At 49.7% G+C, this 25682-nt stretch overlaps 1 protein-coding gene across 1 annotated transcript in view; it reads left to right on the top strand.

Moving 5' to 3' along the window:
- Positions 1-3459: 3459 nt before the first annotated feature.
- Positions 3460-25682, top strand: part of CACNA1A (calcium voltage-gated channel subunit alpha1 A) — a 173760-nt gene continuing 151537 nt past the window's right edge. The window contains exon 1 of the mRNA XM_054013050.1: positions 3460-3536. Coding sequence (XP_053869025.1) covers positions 3478-3536 — 59 coding nt within the window. The 5' untranslated portion in view covers positions 3460-3477. The remainder of the gene's footprint in view (positions 3537-25682) is intronic.

Raw genomic sequence — 25682 nt, 5'->3', positions numbered from 1 at the left:
TGTCCTACCAGAGCTCTGTGGAAGGAAGTGCAGTGCAGTCAGTCACACAGGCATGTTAGAGGAGATGCCCTTCAAAATACCCAACCCATGCACTGAATGGGTTACAGGCCAGAGGAGAGAAACACTGTTAACTTCCAGAGCATTAGCTGTATGGTGTATGGCCAGAATCCCTCTCCATGCCGCTCACTGGTGACAAACTCAATTAACAATTGTACTGGAGACTGGGCCATAAAGAAATGGCAAACCCCAGCAGCTACCAATCTGCACTGAGTCAGGGCCTGAACTCCTTGCTGGGTGACAGGCTGAGTCTCAGGATATATCGACACCTCAGGCAAAGGTGTGGGTGCAGCACAGGTAGGCATGCCCGTTCTAGCTGGGGTGGGGAATGGTGACCGTGGGGACAGAGTGGTGGAAGCTTCCTGCCCCACTACAAGCCTGCCACGGGCCCTGGCTATGTACTTGGGTTGCTGGCCCATGCCGTGGTCCATGCTGCTTTGCACTGCTCTTGTTACCTACGCCAGCTAGCATGGGCAGCCCTACCTGCTTTGCCATGAGACCTCCATTTGCAGTCTGGCAAGGAGTCCCACAGGTTGACTGTGCGCTGTGTGAAGAAAAACTTCCTTTTATTTGTTTTAAACCTGCTGCCTGTTCATTTCATTGGGTGACCCCAGTTCTTGTGTTATGAGGCTTTTCTATAAGCCTGCAGTTTTAACCAGGCCACATGCTCCATATGATGGTACTTAATAGTTTCATGCATTTATAATGCAAGATCTCATTGACTAGGAGAAGGGGTTGCATTTAGGTCAGGCTTGACTAATGAGCTAGCTAGGCCTTCCCTGAACTCAAGGCCAAAATTAACTTAAGGGGGCGAACCTGCGTCTTCACAAGAGGGCAGATTATCCCTCCTGGACCTTCAACTGAAGGATCTGGCACTGGCCATCATCAGAGACAGGATACTGGGCCGCTGGGCTGACCCGATATGGCTATCTGTATGTTCCTAAGCATATTTTTCTTGATTTTTTTTTTAAATAGTTCCATTTTAACAAATTAATTCTCTGCCAGAATGTTTCCAGCATCTCTCAGGGGTGCTCAGAGCTCCCCCTGGTGGCCAATGTAACACATGGCGGTTTTGAAGTGATTCATTTGGTGCCCGTGGGAAGGCGGTTTTTATTTTTGCTACACTGTACCAAGCCGTGGATTCAGACGTGATGTTGGGTTGGTGTTTACATGAGAAATCCTGAGAGATGGCTCTTTATCTTTTATTTATTTTTTTAATGTCTAAAATGTGCCTAATTTGTAGCATCTCCAAGGTGCCAGAACAAAATTTGGAAGAGCAAGTGCCCTTTTGAGAGCTCTGTTTACCAGTTTGAAGTAAGATGGATTGATAGAGAAGGATTGGAACTGGAATCCCAGAGCCAAACATCCCTGAAGGGCTGATCCAGCTTCAAAATGTGTCTAAGGAGATGCACATACCTATCCACTGCTCGTTCTCTCTGTTTGTCCCTGAGACACGTACTTGTTGTTTTTCCTTCTATCTAAAAGCCACCTAGACAGCAAGTCCGTGCTGGCCATGCGTATAGAAGAGGTAACTGATTCCCTGATGATGTCGGCTTCTTCTACATCCGTCTCCACATCACTTTCCAGTTCACCCCCTCCGCATGTAGCGCCCTCCCTGTTCTCTTGCGCCCAGTCTTCATTGCAGCGCTGCCCGGAGACATGCTCAGGAGGAGGGAGTCAACTGTAATATTTATTCTTATAAAACCTTCCACTTGCTCTAGCAAGATGTGCCCAGCCCCAGCCTCTCTAATGGCCCGATCCTGTCACGTCCTCATCTGCTCCCTTCTGTTTGTCATCCCCATTCATCACATCCTGTCTACGATTAGATTGGAAGCTCTTCAGGGCAGCAAGCACATCTGATTCACAGACCCCTTGTTCTAGACACTTCACTTCCTCCCAAATCCAAGGACAAAACCCTGGTGTCCTAAATCTCAATACCTTGCACTTACCACTAAGCCATGCTTTCCTCCCAGAATCAGGAAGTCAACTCAGCAGCCCTGACATCCAGTCTTCTGCTCTAACTACTGGACCCACTCCCCTCCCAGAGTAGTAGATAGAAGTCCTGGAGTCCTGACTTCCAGACTGGTACTCTAACCTTACGATGCCCATCGTGCAAACCAATATTGTCTCATTGTTTTCTTGTATTCCCCTGTCTGTCTATATCCATCTGTTGTCTTATACATAGATTGTAAGCTCCTTGGGGCAGAGACTGTCTTTGCTTTTTGTACAATGCCTAACACAATGAGGTCCTGGCATATAACTAGGGCCCTTAGAAGTGAAGGTAATACAAATAATAAATAATAATAATATCATGTCTTCCCATCCCATACCCATACAACTGCAGGGCAATATTTCACTGAATGACATCTAAAAGTATATTGGAAAAAAATCGTAACCCTCCTCAAGATACCCCTCCAGCTCTTGCTAAATTCAACACAAGATGTGAACCTGGGAGAAAATGGAGGATGTTATAACCAGGAGATTTCCAATAATTCTTCATCAGACCCACTTACTCTGCCCAACCCTCCTCGTCCCCCAGGTATCAAATCTTTATAGTGGGTGCTCTGCTTAATGATCATACCAGAAAGAGGGACAGCTTGGCCTGTGTGTCTCTTGAGACAGCAGAACTCAGTGCGAATTCAGGATGTGTGTGTGTGAGAGAGAGAGAGAGAGAAGGGGGACACTATGACAGGGCAGTGCTGCCCGCCCAGCAGACGAGTGCGAGCCACTCTCAAACCACGGATGTGGACTGTTTGGGCAGTGCGTGGAAGGATTCCCCCTTTGCCTTTCCTCTATCTAAAAGAATCCCCCTTGTGTTTTGCCTCCATTGATATTAAAGCTCTAACACTAAACCACATACTTCTCCATGGATGTCCAAGATGGTCTCAGAGCTGCAAACCCAGGAGTCCCAGCTCTACCATTTGGCCAACAGTCTCTCTTAGAGGTGGGCTTAGAACCCAGGAGTCCTGACCCATAGTCGCCAGCTATAACCACTGGACCCCACTCTCCTCCTGTGCACAGGAGTCTCTGTACCTCTCTCCTACTCCATCAGGGCATTGGGTCTGTCTGCCCCACACCAGGGAAGGAGGGGTGTGTTTCTGCCCTCTCCCCTGTCCCATCCTTTTCCCAAAATCGATCTCTTCCTAACCCCCGTATGTGTCCTGTCTCCACAGCTTCACATTCACAGCCATCTGGAAAGGCCCATGGATGGCGAAACGTACCGTGGTCCGCACTTCCATGCTGTCGCCTCCCAGCTACTATGACGCCGTGCAGGAGGGCCGTGGGCCAGCCACCCCGGACTACCCCTTCCACGGTGGCTTCCTCAGCTTCCAGGACATGCGGTACCACCAGATGAGCCCCGGCCAGGAGGCCCCCTCATTCAAGAGGCGCGGGGGTGTGGTGGACCACCGTGATATCATCATGGCGCATCAAGCCCACAAGATCCACAGTACCCCTCAGGCGCAGCGCAAGGAGTGGGAGTGAGTACAAGACCAGTTCCGTGCAGTAGGGCTGGCTGTCCTGTCAACCGGGTCACAGGGGGTCAGATCAGTCACTGGGTGCCATTTTGTTTTCCATGGAAGACCATGTCCTGGGGAAACCAAGGCTTCTTGCTGTTCTTGCTCCCCATCACTGGAGGCCTCCATCGGTGAGCTCCCACTCCTCTAGCTCCTCCACAGTTCCAGGCAACTTAGAGGGTACCTGGAAAAATGGTACCTATATGGATTCCCTCCGGGGGGGGGGGGGGGGGGGGGGCTACTACAGACCACTGATCCAGCACAGCAGAGAGGTGGGGATACCAAGCTAGAGGAGGCATTAGTCTGATATATGGACCATTGGTCTGTCCCAATGTTCCAGGGTAGGAGGGGCTACTGCAGTGGTTCTCAACCTGTAGTCTCTTGACCCCTGGGGTCCGCAGACTATGGCTAAGGGGTCCACGAAAGGTTGTCTTTACCATAGAACAGTGGTTCTCAACCAGTGGTCTGCAGACCCCTGGGGGTCTCCAGAGTATCTCTAAGATTTCCACCGGGGTCTGCACCTCCATTTGAAATTTTTTAGGGGTCCGCAAATGGAAGAAGGCTAAGAACCACTGGGCTACCAGGCGACAGTGTGATCTCGTGTGGTAATTAAGGGGAGGGTACCTAGTTAGTGGGCCCCGTTGGGCTGATCCAATGCAGCAGGAATGGAGGGGTAGGGATACTGGGGCTAGATGATCCCATTGGGCTCATCCAGGGCAACTGATATGGGAGGGTACTGAGATAGATAGGCCCGTTGGTCCAATCCAGTCCAGCAGCGAGTGGGGGGACACTGGGCTCGGTGGTCCCATTGGTCTGATCTGGAACTGCAAATCCTCTTGTATATTCAAATCCTTCCCTTCTGATGTCATTTTGCACTGTGCTTTGGATCTAAGCCCTAGATCTGGTGTCAGCAGTCTGATGACATCTGGTGGCTGCTCAGGCCTCCTTCTTTTGTGAATTAATCTCATTTCAGAAGAACTCCACAGTTGCGTTAATGGTTAACACTGATTTTGATGTACCTGGCCCCCACCTCCCCCCTCCCTCCCGGTCCCTCAGATTCACTTCCCTTGCTTTCCAACCTGTTTTCTTTCTTTTTGGTTTTAAGAAATCCCAGCTTGTTGCCTTGGAAATGCTGATATCTCCTCCAGAGGATCATGGTGTTACTACAGGCTGGGGGAGGCCCCTGGTGGGAGGGGCTGGGGTGCCAGGGAATAGCAGGGAGTGTGAAAAATAACCCTGCTATAATGTGGTTGCTAAATGTGGCTGACATGGGGAGTAGCTAAGGGAGCTGCAGCTGGGCCATCCTGTGCTCGGGTACAGTAAGCTCTGACCAGCTACGCAGGTGTAGGCTTGCTCAGTGTACAGAGAAGAAAACCGAGTGATGCTGGTGATCTAGTGTAGGGTGCTCTCCTCTGCCTCAGGTCTCTCTGTGGCATGGAGGGTGTCTTTGGGTGCTCTAGTCTCTGGCTCAGTGCTGCCGCCAGCCTTTTAAAGGGCGTTATGCTGCTAGAGGCACCGATATTCAAATGAGCTGTCATAACGAGACGGGTGGTCATTAAAGGTCATGTGGCACTTTTTGCAGGAGTCCCAGTGTTAGCTCAAGATGATTGGCCTAATTCCAAGCTCGATAATTCCGCCCTGCCTCCCTGAATTCTCCTTGCAGTTTCAACTGAATACAGAATTCCCTTTCACTTCCTGTCCTAATGTGATAAGCAGCCTTGCTACGGGCTGTTCCATGCACAGTCCTACCCCAGAGGTGGCTGAGTTTCAGTGGGTGGGCGAGTGGTTTCTGTGTGCAGAGCTCGTACTGTCTGTTTGGACAGCACAGCGGGCCCATTTAGATGAATGACGCGATAGATCAGACAGAGCTCTGAATGTGCCTATCACTGGGTATCAAGCTGCTGATGACTCATCTCCCCCGGTCCCAACAATCTTCCCTTTGGTGTTTCCATTTCTGTGGGACCTTATTTCTTGCTCCTGCACAATCCCCTTCAAGCGCACCAGGTGGCGCTGTTGGACTCCCAAAGGCTGCCCAAGCTGGGAAGAGATTCCAGTGGCTGGGAATGAAGGGGAGGTAAATAAACTGTCCCATTTCAATCATTCCCAAGCATGGTCCTTCTCTTCATGACGCCTCCTTAGCTCTGGTGCTGGGAATTGGGACTCCTGCATCCTACGCCTGGCGCCAGGATGGTGGAGTGTGATCTAGTCAGCAGAGATGGGGGGATTGGGAGTCAGGACTCTCTCTCCCTAGTTCGGAGGGGGCAGCGGTGGGCTAAGAGTTAGAAGAGGTGACAGCATCTAGACTCCACTTGTCAGCTTTACCACGGACTTGCTGAGTAAGCCTGGGCAGGTCGCTTCTCCGTGCCTCAGTTTCCCCCCATGTGCAACGGGGATGATAGCAGCCTCCCTAGGTGCGAGGCCCGCTCAGTTTGTTTAGCACACTGAGGTCCTTTGGATGAAAGTGCAAAATTGTGCAAAAGTCACACGGTTGCAGTTTTGATACAGACCAGGGAAGCTCAGGCCTGGTGGGGTTTGACTGAGCTTTGATTTGGATTTAGGGGTTATCGGGCCCTGAACTTCCAGGACAGTGGGTATCCCTGGGAACTACAACTGGGAAAATGGGCTCATGCCAACCTCACTGAGGGCCCCCGCCTTCACTCTGAGCCTTGATGTGAGCCCCGGTCCTTTTCTGTGCTCCCAGAAACCCTTGCAATGCTTCATACAACTCAGGAGTTACTCTTCCATCGTCATTTCTGCTTAACACTCATGGATGCCTCAGAGGCGCGCCCCTTGCTCTATGCAGCTGCATGATTCACAGGAGGGCGACACTTTCCCCATCCTCACCTCCTTCCAAAGCAAGGGCTAAGCCCCCCACCTCCTACTCCATCCAGGACAGGGCTCTTCTGAGGAGGAGCCCCTGGGGTTCCCTGCATCTGGTGGCCAAGTGGTGAGTGGCCAAGGAGTGAGTGTGTGTGTGTGGGGGGAGAGTGGCTCTGTGTGGGGGTTTTCCTGGTGGATGGAAATGTGTGGGCAGAGAACCATGTCTTACTCCCGCACCGCCTTGTAGCAGCAGACTCCGCAGCGTGCCCTCCGAAGCCTCCGCCCAGCCGCGGTGCGCAGCTCGCTTTCTCCTGCTCAGCTTTCATTATAGCAACACATTGGTCATTCAAAGAGGGAGATTTATTACTGTCACAGGGGCCTGATTAATAGACCTCCTGCCTCTCGTTTCCTAAAGCTCCTTCTCTCTCTGGCCTTCTGCTTGTCTCCCCCTCGCTGTTGTTCCATCTGTGTGACCAGAATGGAATGAGAGCTGCGGGTTTGACTGTAAAGGGAAGCTCCCTCAGCTCAGGATTTATCGCCCACAGGTGCCCGCCGATAGGCACTCCTTGCCAGCTTGCACTGGGGGGATAAAGCTCTAATCCTTCTAAAGGAGCCCCTACATCAGATCTGCCCGTTACCTCCAACAAGGCCAGCTAGCGACACCCTGCCGCCCGCACTCACTTCAGCTGCCTGGTCTGAAATCCTGCAAGTCCTTTCTGAGCAGCAGATCCAGCCCTCTCTGCACAACCAGCAGCCGCCAGGTGTCATTGTCACTATTCATTTATATTTCAGTAGCGCCTAGGAGTCCGTCATGGACCAAGACCTCATTGTGCTGGGAGCTGTACAAATGATTGCCCAAGGTGCGAGGCTAGGGAGGTTCAGGCCCCAGGACACTGTCACTCTCATGTCACACAGTTTGCCTGGGAAACCGGGAAAGGAGCTTTATTTAAACTAGCGAGGGAGAAGAGAAACAAAGCCGTAGAGTAACCAATCCAACCCCCGCAACCCAGCCTCCCCCGGCACAGCCTGCTAGCTCTGGTGTAGCTAAGAACTGCCGTAGGATGCAGCCCGTATCCATTTGCTTGCTCCTACCTGGGGCAGGGAGCCAGGTAATTCTGAGGAGGGCAGGGTCAGGTAGCTCCTCTGTCCTGATAAGGGTCCTTCTTCTCTCCTCTCCGGCCTGAAGTTTCCCTGACTCCCTCATTGGCAATACAAAGGGGTTTGGGGTTCCACATGTCAACAGCAGAGTCTGCCTGACAGTGCCACTAGCAGCAGTTGACTTTAGGAGCTGCGACTGAGATCTGTCCCTCTGCAGCTCCCCTGGCTGACTCCCTAACTTAAGCGGGGTCTGTATTTGCAGGGAAAGACCAGAGGGGCCCTTAAATAAACAGGAAACCGTGAAAGGGGGGTACATGCATTTTTAGGACATTCTCACTTGCCTCTCACAGGGATAGAATCCAGATCCTTCTCTCCTAAAGAACAGGCCTTGAGCTAAAAAGGATAATCTCCAGGATCTGTTAGCAATACAGGGCGTATGACACACAACTGAGCCGTTCTGAGTCCATCCAGCAGAGGACAGTGGTGCTCATATACTGGCCAGATCAATATTATACATGTGTGTTTGTTCATGTGGTCTCATGAATGCTGTGGAGGATCCCTCCTAAATCCCCCTTTACTCTGGGTTAGATATTAGAGATGCATGAGGAGTGGCTGCCTGGCTCCTCATTGTATCCTCTGTCGAGTGCTCTCTCTGTTCCTCTGAGGGTCTGTCTCCACTGCAATTAAAAACCCACAGCTGGCCCATGCCAGATGACTGGGGCTCACCGGCTTGGGCTAAGGGGCTGGTGAACTGCAGCGTAGACATTTGGGCTCGGACTGGAGCCCGGGTTCTGAGACCCTGCGAGAGGGGATGCTCCCGGAGCTCGGGCTCCAGCCCCAGCCGAAACATCTGTACCGCAGTTAAACAGCCCCAAGTCAGCTGGCTCGGACCGGCTGCGGATCTCTGATTGCAGTGTAGACATATCCTGAGTGTCTCTGTGCATCTAAAGACCCTGTTTTCCCTTCCTCTGCAGCAGGTGACCAGGACTGGGTGGATCTGCCCCAGGCTTTATTCCAGGACCTGAGCAATTCCGCAGAATCCCCAAGTCTCTGCCTTGTTTTTCCCTCTGTGGCTGCTCCCCTCCTCTGGCCAAGGGCCTGCAGCCGGCGCTGCCTTCCCCCTCCCCCAGATCAGCTGCCTCCCAACGCCCTGGAATTTGAAAGTGCTGAGACCAGGAGTCTGTTAAGTGCTTCATTCCTCCAGCAGTAGCAGAGCGACCTGCTGGGAAATCCATTAACCCCTTCACGCTCTGGGAAGCAGGCGGCAGCAGGCCACAATAGGAGCTCCCGAGCAAAAGGCCCATTTCAGTGAAGTGCCTGAGAGGAAAGCGAATGGGCACCCCCCAGCCTGCAGTGCACACCAGGGACAGCAGGCTCAGAATCTCACGGCCTGATTGCACCCTTCCAGCAGGGAGACTGGCGGGAAAGTCCCCGCCCCCCACTTGGGTAGCAGGCCCTGTGGAGGCTTCGGGTTTGGTTATTACAGACCACATGGTGAGACTGAACATCATGGCTGCACTTTGGCCATGTGCTTCCTTGGAGAACTGCCCCTTAGGGGTATCCATAGCATAGACAGGGGCGTGGTCTAGCAAACTCCTGTTCCCCACTCTGGGAGAAGGTGAATAGAAGGCAGTGTGGCCTAGAGGACAGAGCTCTGATTTGGACTGGGTTCTATTCCCGGCTCTGCCACTGGGTGACCTTAGGCAAATCATGTCCCCGCTCTGTGCCTCAGTTTCCCCATCTGGAAAATGGCCACTGATTAAAAGCCCTAGATAACAGCTAGGTATTATTATTAATGAGGTCTAGTGCTTAGATTAGGGTAGTGGGAGTAATGTCACCTAGGTTCTTTTCTCAGATCTTGGGGAGAATGAGGAGAATGAGGTCAGAGAAAATATACTGGTCAGAGCATGGGACTGGGGACTAGGACTCTTGGGAGTGGAGATTAGGATTGCCATAGCTGGGAAAAGAACCAGGAGTCTTGACTTTCAGTCTTGTGCCTTAACCATCTCACCATCCCCCCATAATAATGCATCAACGCTGGTGACAGAGGCACTTCGAAGTATGGGCATTTGGAGTTCAGAAAAGCACCAAAGACCATCCACAAAGCTGGGCTCAAAATCTCAGGTGTCCAGGCTCTTTGGGGATATTTCTGCTCCCAGCTGGTGAATGCAAGTAACTCATCCGAACTAGAGATCTTTGCATGCAGGACTGGGATCCACTTTGTGATTCACAGCAGGGCCTCCCAAGGGGGGGGAGGGCATAAGGGACAGTTCCCCCCCGCTTTGAGAGGGCCCCCAAACTGAATGGACTGGGGACTTGGCGCACAGGGTCACAATGCCACTCAGGTTTAGCCTGGCTGCCTCTCCATCATGATGCCAGGCCAAACCTGAGTGGCGCTGCGACTCCATGTGCCAGGTTGCAACACCCAGAACAGGGAGCTGGGCCCTGCCCCATAGGGCAGGAACCTCCGCTGTAGGGGCAGTGGGGAGCAGGCTTGCTCTCCAATCTCTTGTCCCCGGGGCCTCCCTCAGGGGTAATTTTTTTAAAAGGTGGGGAGCCTTCATTTCAGATTTTGCCCAGGGCCCCAAAAACCTCTGTGTGGCCCTGACTCACAGCAGGAGCGGTGCCAGGGTTTTTGGTGCCCTAGGTGGGGGTCCTTCCGTGCTCCCGGTCGTCATCGTCAATTCTGCGGCGGGGGGATCCTTCCGCGCTCCTGGTCTTCGGGGCACTTCGGCGGCGGGTCCCGGAGCGCGGAAGGACCCCCCACCGCTGAATTGCCACCAAGGGTGGCAAAATGCCGCCCCCCCAAATCCTGGAGCAACCGCCTAGGTCGCTTAAATGGAAGCGCCGGCCCTGACTCACAGATTTCTTCCTACTGAGATGCCTGCCTCCAAACCGTGGATAAGTTTGGCCAGCCTCTGCACCTCCCAAAATATTTGGGCCTGGAGTTCTTCAGATGAAGCTTTGCCTGGGAGCAGGAAGAGGTGAGGTTTTTGCTTTTCTCCAAAGCAATTTGGTTGTAGCCTCATCATGTGACAGCAAGAGGAAGTGACATTATATGGGACAGGAAGTGACTATTGACTAATTGACAAAGTGACTTCCTGGTGGGAAGGACAGTTGGAGGAAATGGATTTAATCAGAAATGTGACGTGACTTGTGACATGGATCAGAAGAGGAAAGTGGGTGAAGGTGGCATGAGAGAAGGGACCAGGGGTAGTTTACAGGGAGAAAACCCTCTAGCCAGCGAAATGTTCCAACTGGACTCTATAGCCTAAGTGAAATGTAATGGACCCTAAGTGCAGGCCTCAGCTTCATCAAACCTGCCTCTAATGCCCTCCCCGCCGCTTTCATCCGCACAGTGGCGGCGGTAGGGTTGAATGTCAGCATATAGAAAAGCCCCCAGGGTGGCGGTGTGAATAATCGACAAGACAAGCATGTCAGATCCCTCTCGTCACTCTGTGAAGCACAGTCTCCTCTGTCCCCCTGTCATTCGTTGCTTTGCAAGAGTGAAATTTCAGATGTTTGGGTACAGAAAGGAAATAGGAGACCTGAAAAAGCCACTTGTCTGTCCTTGTGTCTGGAAGTTCATTTCTTTTGCTTCCTCCTCGTCTTCCTTTCATTTTTCCTTTCCTGCCTCTAATCCCACCATCCACCCAACTGGGGTCCCCAGCACGGATCACGCTGGCTGGATTATAAGCATTCACTACACAGTTTGAGTAGGCTGAAGCTGTGACCGGGGTGTCAGTGGGTCAAGCAGCTCTTTCAGATTACAGAGCTGCAAGCAGTATTGTCTAGTGCAGGGGTTCTCAAACTTTTGTACTGGTGACCCCTTTCACACTGCAAGCCTCTGAGTGCGACCCCCCCCCCCCGTTATAAATTACAAAAATGTTTTTATATATTTAACACCATTATAAATGCTAGATGCAAAGCGGGGCTTGGGTGGAGGCTGACAGCTCGCGACCCCCCCATGTAATAACCTCAGGACCTCTTCAGGGGTCCTGTCCCCCAGTTTGAGAACCCCTGGTCTAGTGGCTAGAGCCAGGGGAATGGGGGGCCAGGACTCAGGGGTTCTATTCCCAGTTCTTTCATTGACTCATTCTGTTGTCTCCTCTATGTGTCTTACCGCACCCACCCTTTTCAAAGCATTTTGAGATTCCTGTACTCAGAGGCACTACTCACATGACGTATTGTAATGAACTGGCTGTCACGTACCACCGTCCTGTGGGCTCAGAAGTACTTCACTCTATGTCCTAGGCCCTTTACTGCAAAAGGCGAGATTCTCCTCTGGCTCAGCTGGCAGGGGCCTGTGGTATTAGGGCAGGAGAATATGAACCCCAGCGCTGCTGAGAGATTCTGAGGGGCCCTTGTGCCCCATAGCGACGCCTGGGACGTTTTGCTCATGCTGCTGTTGTCCTGGAGAGGTGAGCAGAAATTGGTTGTTGGTTGACCTCACCCAACACAAAAGGCCTGCAGTTGATCCAGTTAGCCAGGGGCTGCTCTTGAGGACCCACAGTTTGGCCTGCGGGGCACATTAGGACCCTACTGTTCTGTGGGCCTTTGAGCACCTGCAAGCCTCACTGAAACCGAAGGGGGCTGTGGATACGCCATGTCTCTGAAGATCAGGCCTGGAGGGGGTACAGGGAAGAAGCCTCTGTCTGGAGTGACGGGTGTGGGTGAGTCAGAGGGGGCAGTGTGGGGGGGACCCCACTTTGCCACCCTCCTTCATGGTGTCAATTCTGTTGCTGCTGTGATTTTTTTCCTGCTAGTTAAATTCTCTCTGTGATTTCCCTTTGCCGCCTGCTCCAGCAGCTGCTGTGACGATAAGGAATCAGATCAGAAAAGGGATTTCATGCACAGGGCTTGGGGGGAGTGTGCTAAGGAGTAGGTAGTGAGGAGGGTATGCATCCTTCTCCGTGTCTCTCCTCTGCCACCCGGGCGTTGCAGGAGCACAGGCAGGGGGTGGGCAGGAGCAATGGCTGGCCCAGCTCTGATGTACCAGAGACAGGCATGTGTCATGCAGGTTCCACCCACGCCCTTGTCCACCTCACTGCAGGGTCCCTGTGCTACCTTCCTGCCCACCTTGGCAGCAGAAGATATGCCGAGTGCCTCAGCTCTCCTGCTAAATGCGCCTGTGGCTTTAAAGGAATCCAGCGTTGGGAAAAGTAGCTGCATCGGCAGCCCCTGCAGCCTGAAGCTTCTGCGTATTCCCAAAGCAGGGCAAGCTTCCCCCCCAGACTGTCCCAGAGGGGCTCACTTTTTCAGGGGAGACGGGAGTTCGGTCTCTGTGGCCCATTCAATCCTCAGTCTCTGCTGGGGCTGCTGATTCTAGTCATACGCACACCTTTGTGCTCAGACTGAGACCCACCAAACTCATTCCACGTGGGCCGCTGTGCTCAGTGACGTGTGGTCGCTGCAGACCTTGCAGCTCTGAAAGGCTCTGTAGTTTGTTACTGAGCCACCTAAGCCATCTAGTCCCCCAGACTCCTGGCGAGAGCGTTTGCTGCGGATGGGATTTGCAGTCCGGTGCTGGGGTTCAGAGACAGCCCTGGGTGCAACAGAACGTGTTGCGTCACTGCTCAGGACCTTGTGAAGCTGCTAGCCACAGGGTGGGTCTGTCCGTTAACCATTTCAGTGCTGCGTCGCCATGCAGACAGAATGCATCTGCTGCTGCTGCTGCTAAGGGCTGCGCTCATCCTGATGCTCACTCACTACCTACCCCGTTGCATCAAGGTGCCAGAGCATTGTACAACGCCCGTGCTCCGAGGAGCTGGCTGAAGTTACACCAGGCTGCCCCATGTTGGCACCTAGACAACACAACGATGGGGCCTTAGGCATACATGGATGGGGCTGGCAGTGTCAGTAGTCCCCAGGCCCTATACTGGGTATGTGGGTACCAGAGATCCAGCTCATTGGACAGTCTCTGAGTTAAACCCGGCCCAGAGCCTCAGCCGAAGGCCCCATGGACATTCGGACCCTGTTTTCCCCTTAAAGCAGTGTTGGAATCACCCTTATTCAAAGGAAATACTGCAGTGATATCCCACAAACGCTGCAGCTCATGACAGGATACTGCAGCGGTGGGGCAATTACTGTCGCATACTGTGTTTGTTTATTGTTGTTGTGTTTAAATAAAGGCCCTCAGCGTTGGAGAAGGGGATGCAGAGAAAAGAAGTGATGGGTTGTGAGGCACAGGAGTCCTGGGTTCTATTCTTGGTGCTGGGAGTTGGGGTGTTCTTGTGATGAGAACAACGGGGTCTAAGAGTCAGGACTCCTGGCTCTGGGAGGGAGTGTGGTCTAGGAGCCAGAGCAGGGGACTAGGAGCAAGGACTTCTGGGGCCTGTTCGAGCACTGGTAGGGAGTGTGGTGTATGTGGTTACTGCGGGGGGCCGGAGCTCTGCAATTGCTGGACTGACTCCCAAATTGGCCTCTTTGCTTTGCAAGTTCAGCTCTGGACACCCTCATCACCTTGGCACGTGTAAAGTACAGTCACTTCCGGCCCCTGCTCTCCTCCAAGAAAACTGACGGGAGTTTGAATACCGCAGACAGCAGGGCTGCCAGGTCTGCCACTCCATCCCCACTGCACTCCTGAGTCACTTCCAAGCAGGGCTTCACACTCTGACGGCAGCACTGACCTGTGGCAGGTCATCCTCGCCTCGGTTGTCTCTTCCATTCCCAGTCTCACTGGCATGCTCTCAAATGCCTGCACACCGAGGGAGGTAGTGCAGGGTACACATGTCTGTGCATGTATAATGAGCAGGAGAAGGAGCACCGCTATTTTCACAGTCATCACCATTGTTGACCTGATCACTAGTACTAGTACTAGTACATTGTTGACCTGATCACTTGGCACAATCACGACTGACATGAGTACAATTGCATGGACACTTTTGAAACCACTCTGGATACATTTACTGTCTAAGTTCCTCATGTCCCCTATTTCCACTGCGACCTGAAAAATCTCACCTGCCACTGAAATGCAGCCACCTCTGGGGTGGAAAACACCAGATGTTTAACAGTGCACAACAGAAATATGTAGTGGTTCAGGACAGGCTGTGAAGATGAATCCTGTGCCTGTTTGAACTTTCAGGAGTGAAGAATTAGGGATCTGGTTATGGTAAAGAGAGAAAGTATGGTCTCACTGTTAGTGCACTTGGCTGGTATTCAGTAGCTCTGGGTTCAACTCCCTGGCTCTGTCACTGACTCTGTGAAACCCTGGGCAAGTCATTTCCTCTCTCTGTGCCTCAGTTTTCCCATCTGTAAAACAGGGATAAAAATACTTCCTTTCCCCCCATCCTTTGTCAATTTAGATGCAAGCTCTGGGGGACAGGGACTGTCATTTATTATGTGTTTGTACAGCACCTAGCACAATAGGGACCTGATCTCACCACAGGTACGGTACAGAACTATTGCTGTTTTATCCCATATTTGATAATTCGACAGCGTGGCTTTCTCACAGGCCCAAACAACAGGGCACAAATTTATTATCAATATGCCATGACGAACAACGATCCATCCCATATGGCTCTTTATTACTAATAATCTTTTAGGAAATACTTTTCAAGACTGTTTGTTTACACTTCTTCCATCTCGGAATCTTTTATCTTCCAGACCAATATGCTGGAAGATTTAATGACAGCCCAATTGGATTAGTGTGTATGATTTACAGTGTATTTCCATAGTTAAGTCCACATAGAAAAGGGCAAAACTCATGTGAAAGATCTAAGGCCTAAGAATATTTTATAAAAACATTAGTGCATTGACTAATTAACTCTCATTAGCTATGTAGAATCGGAGAAACAGCAATAAATAAACAGAATCAGACAAATCAATTACTAGAATAAGGATTAGAACCTTCACAAAGGCACTTGCTTTTTCAAACTCTTGTGATGGAGCACTGAGCAAGACGGGTTAATAATTGCTTTACATCTAGCTGTGTCTAATGTATTTGTCAGATTGAAACTCAGTTCAAGTCAAACTGGTTAACATCCTATCAGCGAAGGGCCATAGGAGAAAGGGCCGCACAGTAGTTAAAGGGTGAGCTAAAGATAGGGTCCCGATTTTGAGCTGGGATCACTCGGCTTTTTTTTTTTGTTTTTTGCCCCCCTCCCTCCCGGTGTCCCGATATTTTCTTCATCTCATCTGGTCACCCTAGCTAAAGACTGGAGTTCACTTCCTGACTCTGCCTCAGGCTCCTTGTGTGATCTTGGGCAAATTGCTGCATCTCTGTGCCTCAGTTCCCCATCTGTGAAAGGGAGCTAATAACGCTGTCCTACCTCACACTGGTGTTGTGAGACTACCTGTATCAAAGCGTATGGGTAATAAGTAACAAAGATGGATGAGAATTGCCACATTCTATCAGACTAAGGGTCCACGTAGTCCAGTATCTTGTGGTCAGCACTAGGTGCTTCAGAGATGGATAATTAGACCCCAAACATGTATTCACTTGTCTTCCCCACGAGTCATCCCATTGACTTCATTTGCAGAACTGGGGGCCTTACGGGTTTCTTCTTAACCTCCTTCCATTAGAGTTTGGCTTATGCCCTGAAGCGTTGGGGTTTATAGGTTAGATTGTTGTACCAAATGCTTGAATGGGGGGAGGGATAGCTCAGTGGTTTGAGCATTGGCCTGCTAAACCCAGGGTTGTGAGTTCAATCCTTGAGGGGGCCACTTAGGGATCTGGGGCAAAATCAGTACTTGGTCCTGCTAGTGAAGGCAGGGGGCTGGACTCGATGACCTTTCAAGGTCCCTTCCAGTTCTAGGAGATGGGATATCTCCATTAATTTATTTATTTATTTATTTATTAATTTTAAATTCTTAAATTGGGTCAGAGCATAACATTAAGTGCAGATTTAAAGGGAAACTGTCAGGTCAAATTTGGTCCAAAATTTAGGTTTACTGAAAGAATGAAATAAAGCCTTCCAAAGCTAAAAAACAGTGGAAATGTTTCAGTGAATTACAAGAACAAACACCAATCCAGTGCAAATACACCTCCTCCTGCACTGTTTGACTAAATTGCTGCTATGGGTCAATGCATGAGAAAGGGAAGCTGGTTAGAAACAAAAAGTGAACGTGATAAATCCCTTTACCAAGCAAGTAAAGGAGCAGTACAACTAGTGCAAAGTATTATTTTCAGAAAGTCCTTTCCGTTTGAATAAGCAAAGGCAGTGTGTCTCATCCAGTGGATCGCAACCGTCAGGGGGTTGCTTTTTACAACCCCCAGGGGGTCACCAAAGCCAATCGGGGGCAGTTAGGGGATTGAAAATGTTAGTACAATCGAATTTCCTGCACACCCTCACTCTTCGAGATCAAGTATTCTCTGAGAATCACCACACGCACATACAACTTACATAGGCTTAACATTGATATCATGATACATTTTTTACTTTTCATTTTATAATATATGTAAGGGGGGTTGTGAACATTTTTTACTTTGAATCTTGGGTTCCCATCTTGAAAAAGGTTGAGAAACACTAATCAAATGGTTTATTTCCCGTGTAGGCAAGAGAGTTTGGGGGTTAAAATTAGGATTGTTATCCCCATCAAAAGATCATGTATTACATTCATTGAGCACCTTTCATCCAAAAGCATTTTTACAAGCGTTTACAGCTTTATGTAATGTACATACACACATTGTAGGTCATATTGCACATACCCCCATGCAGACTTTGTGACCTTTGCTTGAGGGTTGACCTTGTGTATCCTGTAAGTAGCACAGTGGACATTTGTGGGACGACTCGCTTGCATAAAGTGGCTCCTGTGCTTAAGACTTTGCAGGACAGGGGTCTTGCTTTGCAGGCATATGGTCTGTTGCATGCTGGGAGTTGTAGTCTTTGTGGGCTGCACATCTGCCCTGAGGAGTAGGAGAGTTTTAATCTGCTCCTTATTATCTGCCATCTGTTCTGGGTAGATTAGCTGTGTCCTCCAGCTTCCGGTGAGTTACTAATACAGCCGTCTGCTGGCTGGTAAGATCCACCCAAGAAATTCTCTCCCTTTTTGTGTCGTCTTTTTCACTAAATAATTATTTCTGCACGGTGGTACATTCTAAGCCAGCTAGGACGTCTTGGCTGTTGTGGGGCAAAGCAATGTGGCCATTTGGAACTTCAGAGTGGTGGCATAGAATTTGAATGTTGCTGCTTCAAATCCACAGGCTCCTACCCTTGAGCTAAGGAGAAGTGCTTCTACCTGTTATCAATATAGGGCCAGTGGCACACAGGGGAACTTTCTGATTCCAGCCAGAAGAGGACAGAGGTGTCACTGCCCAGTTCATTACAGTACAGCATGGGGAGTCCCACCTCCATGGCCCATTCAAGCCTTTGCCCCCAGGCCACTCTAGCAATAGGCAGCTGCCAAGGGGGACAGATGTTTGGGCAGCTACCTAGTGTCGCAGATTTGTAGATTCCAAGGCCAGAAGCGACCATTCTGACCATGTAGTCTGACCCGCTGTATAACACAGGCCATAGAACCTTCCCGAGATGATTCCTAGAGCAGATCTTTTAGAAGAACATCCAATCTTGATTTTAAAAGCGTCTGTGATCCAGAATTCAGAGTAGCAGCCGTGTTAGTCTGTATCCGCAAAAAGAACAGGAGTACTTGTGGCACCTTAGAGACTAACAAATTTATTAGAGCATAAGCTTTCGTGGACGGTAGTTAGTCTCTAAGGTGCCACAAGTACTCCTGTTCTTTTTGTGATACAGAACACACCAAGGAGTCTGGTGGCACCTTAAAGACTAACAGATTTATTTGGGCATAAGCTTTCGTGAGTAAAAACCTCACTTCTTCGGATGCATCTGAAGAAGTGAGGTTTTTACTCATGAAAGCTTATGCCCAAATAAATCTGTTAGTCTTTAAGGTGCCACCAGACTCCTTGTTGTTTTTGTAGATACAGACTAACACGGCTACCCCCTGATACAGAACACACCACACCTCTTGGTGAATTGTTCCAATGGGTAATTACTCTCACCCTTCAAAATATACGCCTTATTTTCAGTCTGAATTTGTCTGGCTTCAACTTCCGGCCTTTGGACCATGTTACGCCTTTCTTTGCTGGACTGAAGAGCCCATTATTAAATATTTGTTCCCCATGTAGATACTCCTAGACTGTGATCAAATTACCCATTAACCCTCTCTTTGTTAAGTGCTTTGAGTCTGTCACTGTAAGGAATGTCAGAAGAGCAGCTGGGCCAAACCTGAGTGGGGCTGCAGCCCTGTGGACCAGGTCGCAGCCCCATTTGTCCATATTTGGCCCAGCTGTCCCTCTGTCATGACAGAGCAAATTTGAGTGGGTGGTGGCACACAGAAGTGTTGCCTAGGGCAGCACAATGTGTTGAGTGGCCTCTGGCTCTTGTAGAAGGAACTAACAAGGGGCCCAATTAGTGCCCAATATGAGAGTGGATCTTGCAACAGTGATGCCTGCCGGCTAAGGGCTCACAAGGATCAAACTCATTTCATGTAAGGTGGCGGCAGAACTGTCACCAGAGAGCAGTGACTCTCAGCCCCTGCCAACCTGGGCTGGCTATGAACCCGCGTATTTGAGATGAAAAGCTCTGCAGCTGTGTTGCCCAATCTGTCCGGGCTCCTGCAGTGGTCCGAATTCTCTGCTGCACCCAGAGCAGCAGGGTAGGGTGCAAAGGAGCCCGTTGCTTCCTGAATGTGGGGCCTGGTCTACACTGTTCCTGACTCCAGTGTAGTTCAGAGAAGCAGGTCCAATCAATGCTAGCGATTGTGGGACCACCGCGTATTATGGCCACCATGTTCTGTGGGTACATGCCCCTATGCTGGAGTGTGCAGGGAAGAGGCATAGGAGCTGGGTGCACTGGCTGGCTGGGGGGAATCCTCAGGGAGGCAGATTCAACCAGTTTACAACTCCTGTGCGCTACTGGAGCACCACGGCTCCCACCACCTTCAGGACCCAAGCCGGTGGGACAGACCCCTTCCCTCTGTCTCCATTGCCCAGCTCTCAGCCTGATTGGGGATGCTGCTGAACTCTGCGCGGCTGCCAGCATTTCATTCAACACTTATACCAGAATTTTTTTTTTAAATAGCCACTCCAAAAAAACACCCAAGGTGAATTTAACTAATGCTTTCTCCGGTTTGTTTTTTTCCTCTACAAACCACCTTTTAGCCTAATTAAAAAACCCTCCTAGGAAGGGGGACTCAGCAGCCATCTCGGAAATTACAAATTGCTGTGCTTGTTTTCTCAATCCAGGAGCCTATTAGACAGGCACTTTAGACCAGTTCTTAAGACGGTGCCTTAAGGACTATATTTAGGTGGTTACAGATCTGCTGGCATGGGACAAAAGCACTATCTTGAACAAAGGGTACTGGTGACGTCAGGGCAAGTGGGAATGAAAGAGAGAACAGAAAATAGGTTAGGTCCTCTATCAAATCAACCCATTATGCCTTGTACAGAGAATGGCAGCAGCTCTCTCTAGTTCTATGTACATATTTAAATTGATACACGCTTAAAAAAGACGTTTCGGCCCTTTTACCGTGTGTTGCTTTATTCTTTGGGCTATTTTCTCCCCTCGGTCCGCCTCAAACTGCCCCCTACCACATCCACCATCATCCACTAATGTACATTTGGGATCAAAGGAATGTTAGGACATGTGGCTGGTGATGGGAGTACATGGCTTGTTCGACCATAAACATTCATAGATTGTTAGATTCCAAGGCCACTGTGATCATCTAGTCTGCCCTTGTGGGTAACACAGGCCACAGACCTGCCCCAAACTAATTCCAGAGCAGAGCTTTTAGAAAAACACCAAATCTTGATTTTAAAATGGCCATTGATGGAGAATCTACCATGACCTTTGGTAAATTGTTCCAATAGTTAATTACTCTCACCATTAAAAAATTATGCCTATTTCCAGTCTGAATTTTTCCAGCTTCAACTTCCAGCCATTGGATCGTGTTAGACCTTTCTCTGCTAGATTGAAGAGCCCATTATTAAATATTTGTTCCCCATGTAGGTACTTATAGACTGAAATTATGTCACCCCTTCACCTTCTCCTTGTTAAGCTAAATAGATTTGAGCTCTTTGAGTCTATCATTATCTGGCAGGTTTTCTCATTCTTTAATCATTCTCGTGGCTCTTCTTTGACCCCTCCAATTTATCAACATCCTTCTTGAATTATAGGCACCAGAGCTGGACACAGTATTCCAGGAGCGATAACATTAGTGCCAAATAGGTAAAATAACCTCTCTACTCCTACTTGAGATTACCCTATTTACGCATCCCAGGATGGCATTATCTCTTTTGGCCACAGTGTCACGCAGGGAGCTCATGTTCGGCTGATTATCCACCACAGTCCCCAAATCTTTTCCTGAGACACTCCTTCCCAGGATAGAATCCCCCATCCTGTAAGTATGGCCTACATTTTCGTTCCTCGATGGATACATTTACATGTAAGTATTAAAATGCACATTGTTTTCTTGAACCCAGTTTACCAAGTGATCCAGATTGCTCTGTATCAGAGACCTGTCCTCTTCCTTATCTACCACTCCTCTGATTTTTGTGTCATCTGCAAACTTTAGCAGTGATCATTTTATGATTTCTCTCAGGTCATTGATAGAAATGCTGAAGAGTGTACAGCCAAGAACCAATTCCTGTGGAATCACTCTCCAGATGTCTAGATTCAATCATTCTCCAGATGTCCCCCTAGCAGGGATCACTCTTATCCCTGTCTCTAGACGTACTTCTGAAGAGTGATGTAAATGGTTTGCTCTTTGGGAAGAACTAAGAAAATATTCATACATATGCAAACAGAGTTTGTGTGCAGATGTGCGTATGCGTGCATGGTGTGTATTGTGGGTATGCACACACACATGCAGCCATTCATGTGTATTTTATGGTGACATTTTGGCCTTCAGCTATCTCTTCAATAATTGGAAAAGTTTTAACTCTTTCCATGCCGCTTCTTTTATTCATCTTCATCCTTCTTTCCCCCTTTTTCTTGCTTCACTCATCTTCTTGTTTCTGTCCATCATTTGCCTTATATCCAAAGGGGGCAGGCAGGGTTCGGGGTGGCCACAAACTGGGCTACGCTTGTTCTGAACCGGAAGGGGTCAGATGCCACAGGAATCCCTGGGCACAGCTGTGTGGGGGGAAGTTTCGGGGGCAGGGCAGGCCATGGGAAGGAAGGGATCAGAGAATACAGTCCCTAAGGAGGTACGAAGAGGGCTAGAGTGGCAGGGCTCTACAGCCTTTAGGGCGCAGTAGCAGACATAGAGCATCTGGTAGGGAAGAAAGGCCCCCTCCCCTCCACCAAGGAATTCCCAGCTAAGTGATTTGAACTATGTGCTGGGCGTGAGATTTTGGCCGAATTCTGGACTATATTGTCTACTTCTCTAGTATCTTTCAGCCCCAAAGATCTCAAGGTGCCTTGTAGATTCCCTCCATGTGAGGGGGTGGGGCACAAAAGCTGGTAACAGCATGTAGTAATGCCTCACCATGGATTAGGACAGCAAATGAAAAAGAACCTCTCTCCAGTGGGAACTGCAGACCAAATTTGGGTGAATACCCCAACACTTGCCACAGTGCCATGGGATCTGTAATATCCACAAGCGATCAGGACCTCCGTTCTCCCTCCTATGAGACAATGCCAGCAGCAATCTAGCAGCCCTTAGCACCACGCTGGAACACTGAGCTCAGTGCTGGCTCCAAGAGTAAAGTACCCCTTAGTGAATCACCAGAATACAACCCTGCAGGGCCAGGCTGTCGCTTTTGGTTGCCATGGAGTGAAACACTTCCCCTACTGACCAACGCCATTGCCTGCATGGGCTGTGTGTTCCTAGCACGTCTGCCATCCAATGAGGGACCTAGCCTGGCCAAGCTAGCTCCAAGGTGGCCCTTTTACAGGAGTACTAAAGCTAGAATATGGCAAGAAGACCATAGGGCTGGCTTTGAGACAGGCCAGCTTCTTCAGAACCCGTAAGAACTCACCTGACCCTTCATTCCAGTCCCTGAACCTTCTGAGGTTCCCGTCTGTTATTAGCAGTTCAGGGTGAAATTCTTCTTTGCATCCCTTAACCCCCTTCCCCAAAACAGGGCTGCAGTCCTGGAGCGGCAGCCCCTGTGCATCACGGAGGAGACCCCACAGAAGCCATGGAGGGACATGCCTAGGTAGAGATTGTGGGGACTTGTGGATCCACTGATCCAAATGGCCTGTGTAAAAGGTGTGGAGTAGCACTGGCTGATTGGCTGGGGGCATGGCTGGCTGCTCTGCAAGCTCACACCTCAGGCCTGGGTTAGGGGCTAAATTTGCCCCCTCAACCCCTTACCCAGTTTCACTCCCAAAAATGGAAATGCCCCAAAGCAGGATCTGGAAGGGGATCAGGGAGAAGGCTGACGCATGGAGCAGTTTTACCCAGAGATGTCAGCTTGTACAGGCACGTTGTCAAGAAGAAGCAGAGAAACCCAACATTAATCAGGGGTTTTGTCAAGACATCCACCCAAGTGTCCTTAGGGGCCTGGAGAGTACATGCCTGTACACTCCACCTTCCCTCTCCTCACCCCTTATGTTTTTCCCAGCCCGCTCCCTTTGCTGCTGCCACGGTCTTCTGCTCCCATTCACAGTGCTTGTCTTCCCCTTCCCGCACACTGACTCCTGCCCGTGTCTTTACTCACCAGGGGCCCTCTCTTCTTTTCTAATCTAGGGTGACCAGATGTCCCGATTTTATAGGAACAGTCCCGATTTTTGGAGCTTTTTCTTACATAGGCACCTATTACCCCACACCCCCACCCCGATTTTTCACACTTGCTATCTGGTCAACCTATTCTAATCCCTCCCCTCCCTGAACTCTCCCCCTGCACCTTGACGTATGTTGGTCATATAGATGCAGGCTACATAGGGTAAAGCTACAAGAGAGTTGGTCGAGCTAGTGTGCATGGGAGGGGCTCTCTGATGCGTCTGAGACCCTATGCAAGCACTCAGGTGGCTAGTCCCTCCTGTGCACTACCTCGCTCAGAGGTAGTGTGGGTCTGTCTACTCGAGATGGAATTTATACCTCCAGCTCCCGTGTAGACAAACCCATCATTTCAGAGTTTATGGCCAGAAGGGACCATTAACTCCTCTAGTCTGACCTCCTAATGCAATACTTTTCACCTTGATACTCCTATGCTAAGCCCAAAGCATTTCATACCTATGAGCCCTGTCGCATGGGAGGTGGGGCACTCAATTCCTTGCAGGATCGAGCCTCCGCTCCCACTCCCTTTTAAACTGGGGGCAAAGCTCCTGCCAACTTCAACCAGAGCGTGATCAGGAGCAGTAAAGAACAGTGTAGCTTTCCCATGCTGTATAAATATTTTACAGTACAATAAAGGAGGCTGGGGGTGGGAGGCAAGATTCATCCCTGGTTTACACCAGACATGAATGCGGCTTGTTATTTTAAGGCATGGAGCAGGGTCTGTGGGTGGTGAGCACCATGTGATAAATTGCATTTGTCACACACCTTTCGCCTTCACTCTGCCCACTGTTCCATCCCTGCTGGCACTTATTCTGATGTACCAAGCCCCATACTGGCTTCAAACAGCCACCCTTAGCAAAACGAAATCTGTGCATCTCCGAGTCGAATGTTTCCTTCTTCCACTCCTTCCCAAAAGGGGGGAAATTACACCAGCCCAAGAGCCAATCGCAGTCAGTCCTGGATCAGCACCAGGTTGAAAGTCCCTTCTCTTTAGGGTGACCAGATGTCCTGATTTTATAGGGACAGTTCTGATTTTTGGGTCTTTTTCTTATATAGGCTCCTATTACCCCTGCCCCCGTCCCAATTTTTCACACTTGCTGTCTGGTCACCCTACGTCTCTTGCCACTTTACAGTGCTAGAAACAGGAGGTGAATCTTGGCCCCATTGAAGTCAATGGGAATTTTGTCATTGGGGCCAAGATTTCACACAGGAGCTTTATTGTCGTTTTTGGAGAAGAGTGATTCCCACCTTCACAATGGGACAGCATTTGGCAACCAGCCCTAAACGGTCCCCAGCTGTCACATGACCCTGGGCTAACTCAACCAACATGTGTAACACACCATGCAGCAGTTCGCCACTGCTAACAACTGTTGGTCGCTGTGGCTTTGGGTCTGGCCTGCCCTGGACTCATCAATTTCAAGCCCATTTGGCCTCCCTATATTCTGAATATCTAACACAGGGGTCAGCAACCTTTCAGAAGTGGGGTGCCGAGTCTTCATTTATTCACTCTAATTTAAGATTTCGCGTGCCAGTCATACATTTGAACGTTTTTAGAAGGTCTCTTTCTACAAGTCTATAATATAGAACTAAACTCTTGTTATATGTAAAGTAAATAAGGTTTTTAAAATGTTTAAGAAGCTTCATTTAAAATTACATTAAAATGCAGAGCCCCCCGGACCGGTGGCCAGGACCCAGGCAGTGTGAGGACCATTGAAAATCAGCTCACGTGCCACCTTTGGCACGCGTGCCATAGGTTGCCTACCCCTGCTCTAACATATCTAGGGTGTTCTTCATGCCAGTGTCTCAAAATACGTCACACAGATAGATCAGTTGCTATTTCCATTTTACTGAGGGGAATCTACGGAACAGAAAGGAGCTGTAACTTGCCCATGATCACCTAGCAGGCGAGTAGCAGAGCTAGGAACAGAACCGAAGTCTCCTGATTCCTCGTCCAGCGTTCTAGCCATTGACCAGACTAGAGGCCCCCTTTGTAAGTCTGATTGAGTTATTTTTATAAATGTTTTAAGAGCAAAATATGATTGAGGGTTATTGTAGTCATCCCTTCTAATAAGGAGCTCTGGTAAATTAAATCAAACAGTCTGAGACGGATTGTAATGTGGTTGTTTTTTCCCCCTCTTTCTATACGCTAATCTTACTTGTGAAATCAGGGACTGGCTGGGAAATTAAATCCCCAGTTAACAGATTAGAACAAATATCACAATCCATTTGCTGCAGGCTGGTTTGCAAGATGCCTAGGAATGCCTGATTCCACCAGCCAGATTCCAATAGGAAACCAGAACTTGTTGCTTGATGACGAGAGAGGAAGCATGGTCCAAAGTATTAGCATAGGGCTCAGCAGACCCAAATTCAATTTCCTGTATGACCTTGGGCAAGTCAGTCTCTCTTTGCCTCAGTTTCCCATCTGTACAATGGGGATAATAGCACTGCTCTGCCTCACAAGGGGGTTGTGAGGATTAGTACAAGAGGTGCTCCAATACTATGGTAATAGGG

This window comes from Malaclemys terrapin, chromosome 23 (assembly GCF_027887155.1).
Source record: "Malaclemys terrapin pileata isolate rMalTer1 chromosome 23, rMalTer1.hap1, whole genome shotgun sequence".
Taxonomy (NCBI): Eukaryota; Metazoa; Chordata; order Testudines; family Emydidae; genus Malaclemys; species Malaclemys terrapin.
Note: the sequence above shows the minus strand (reverse complement) of the source record. Positions and strands in the feature narration are given on the sequence as shown.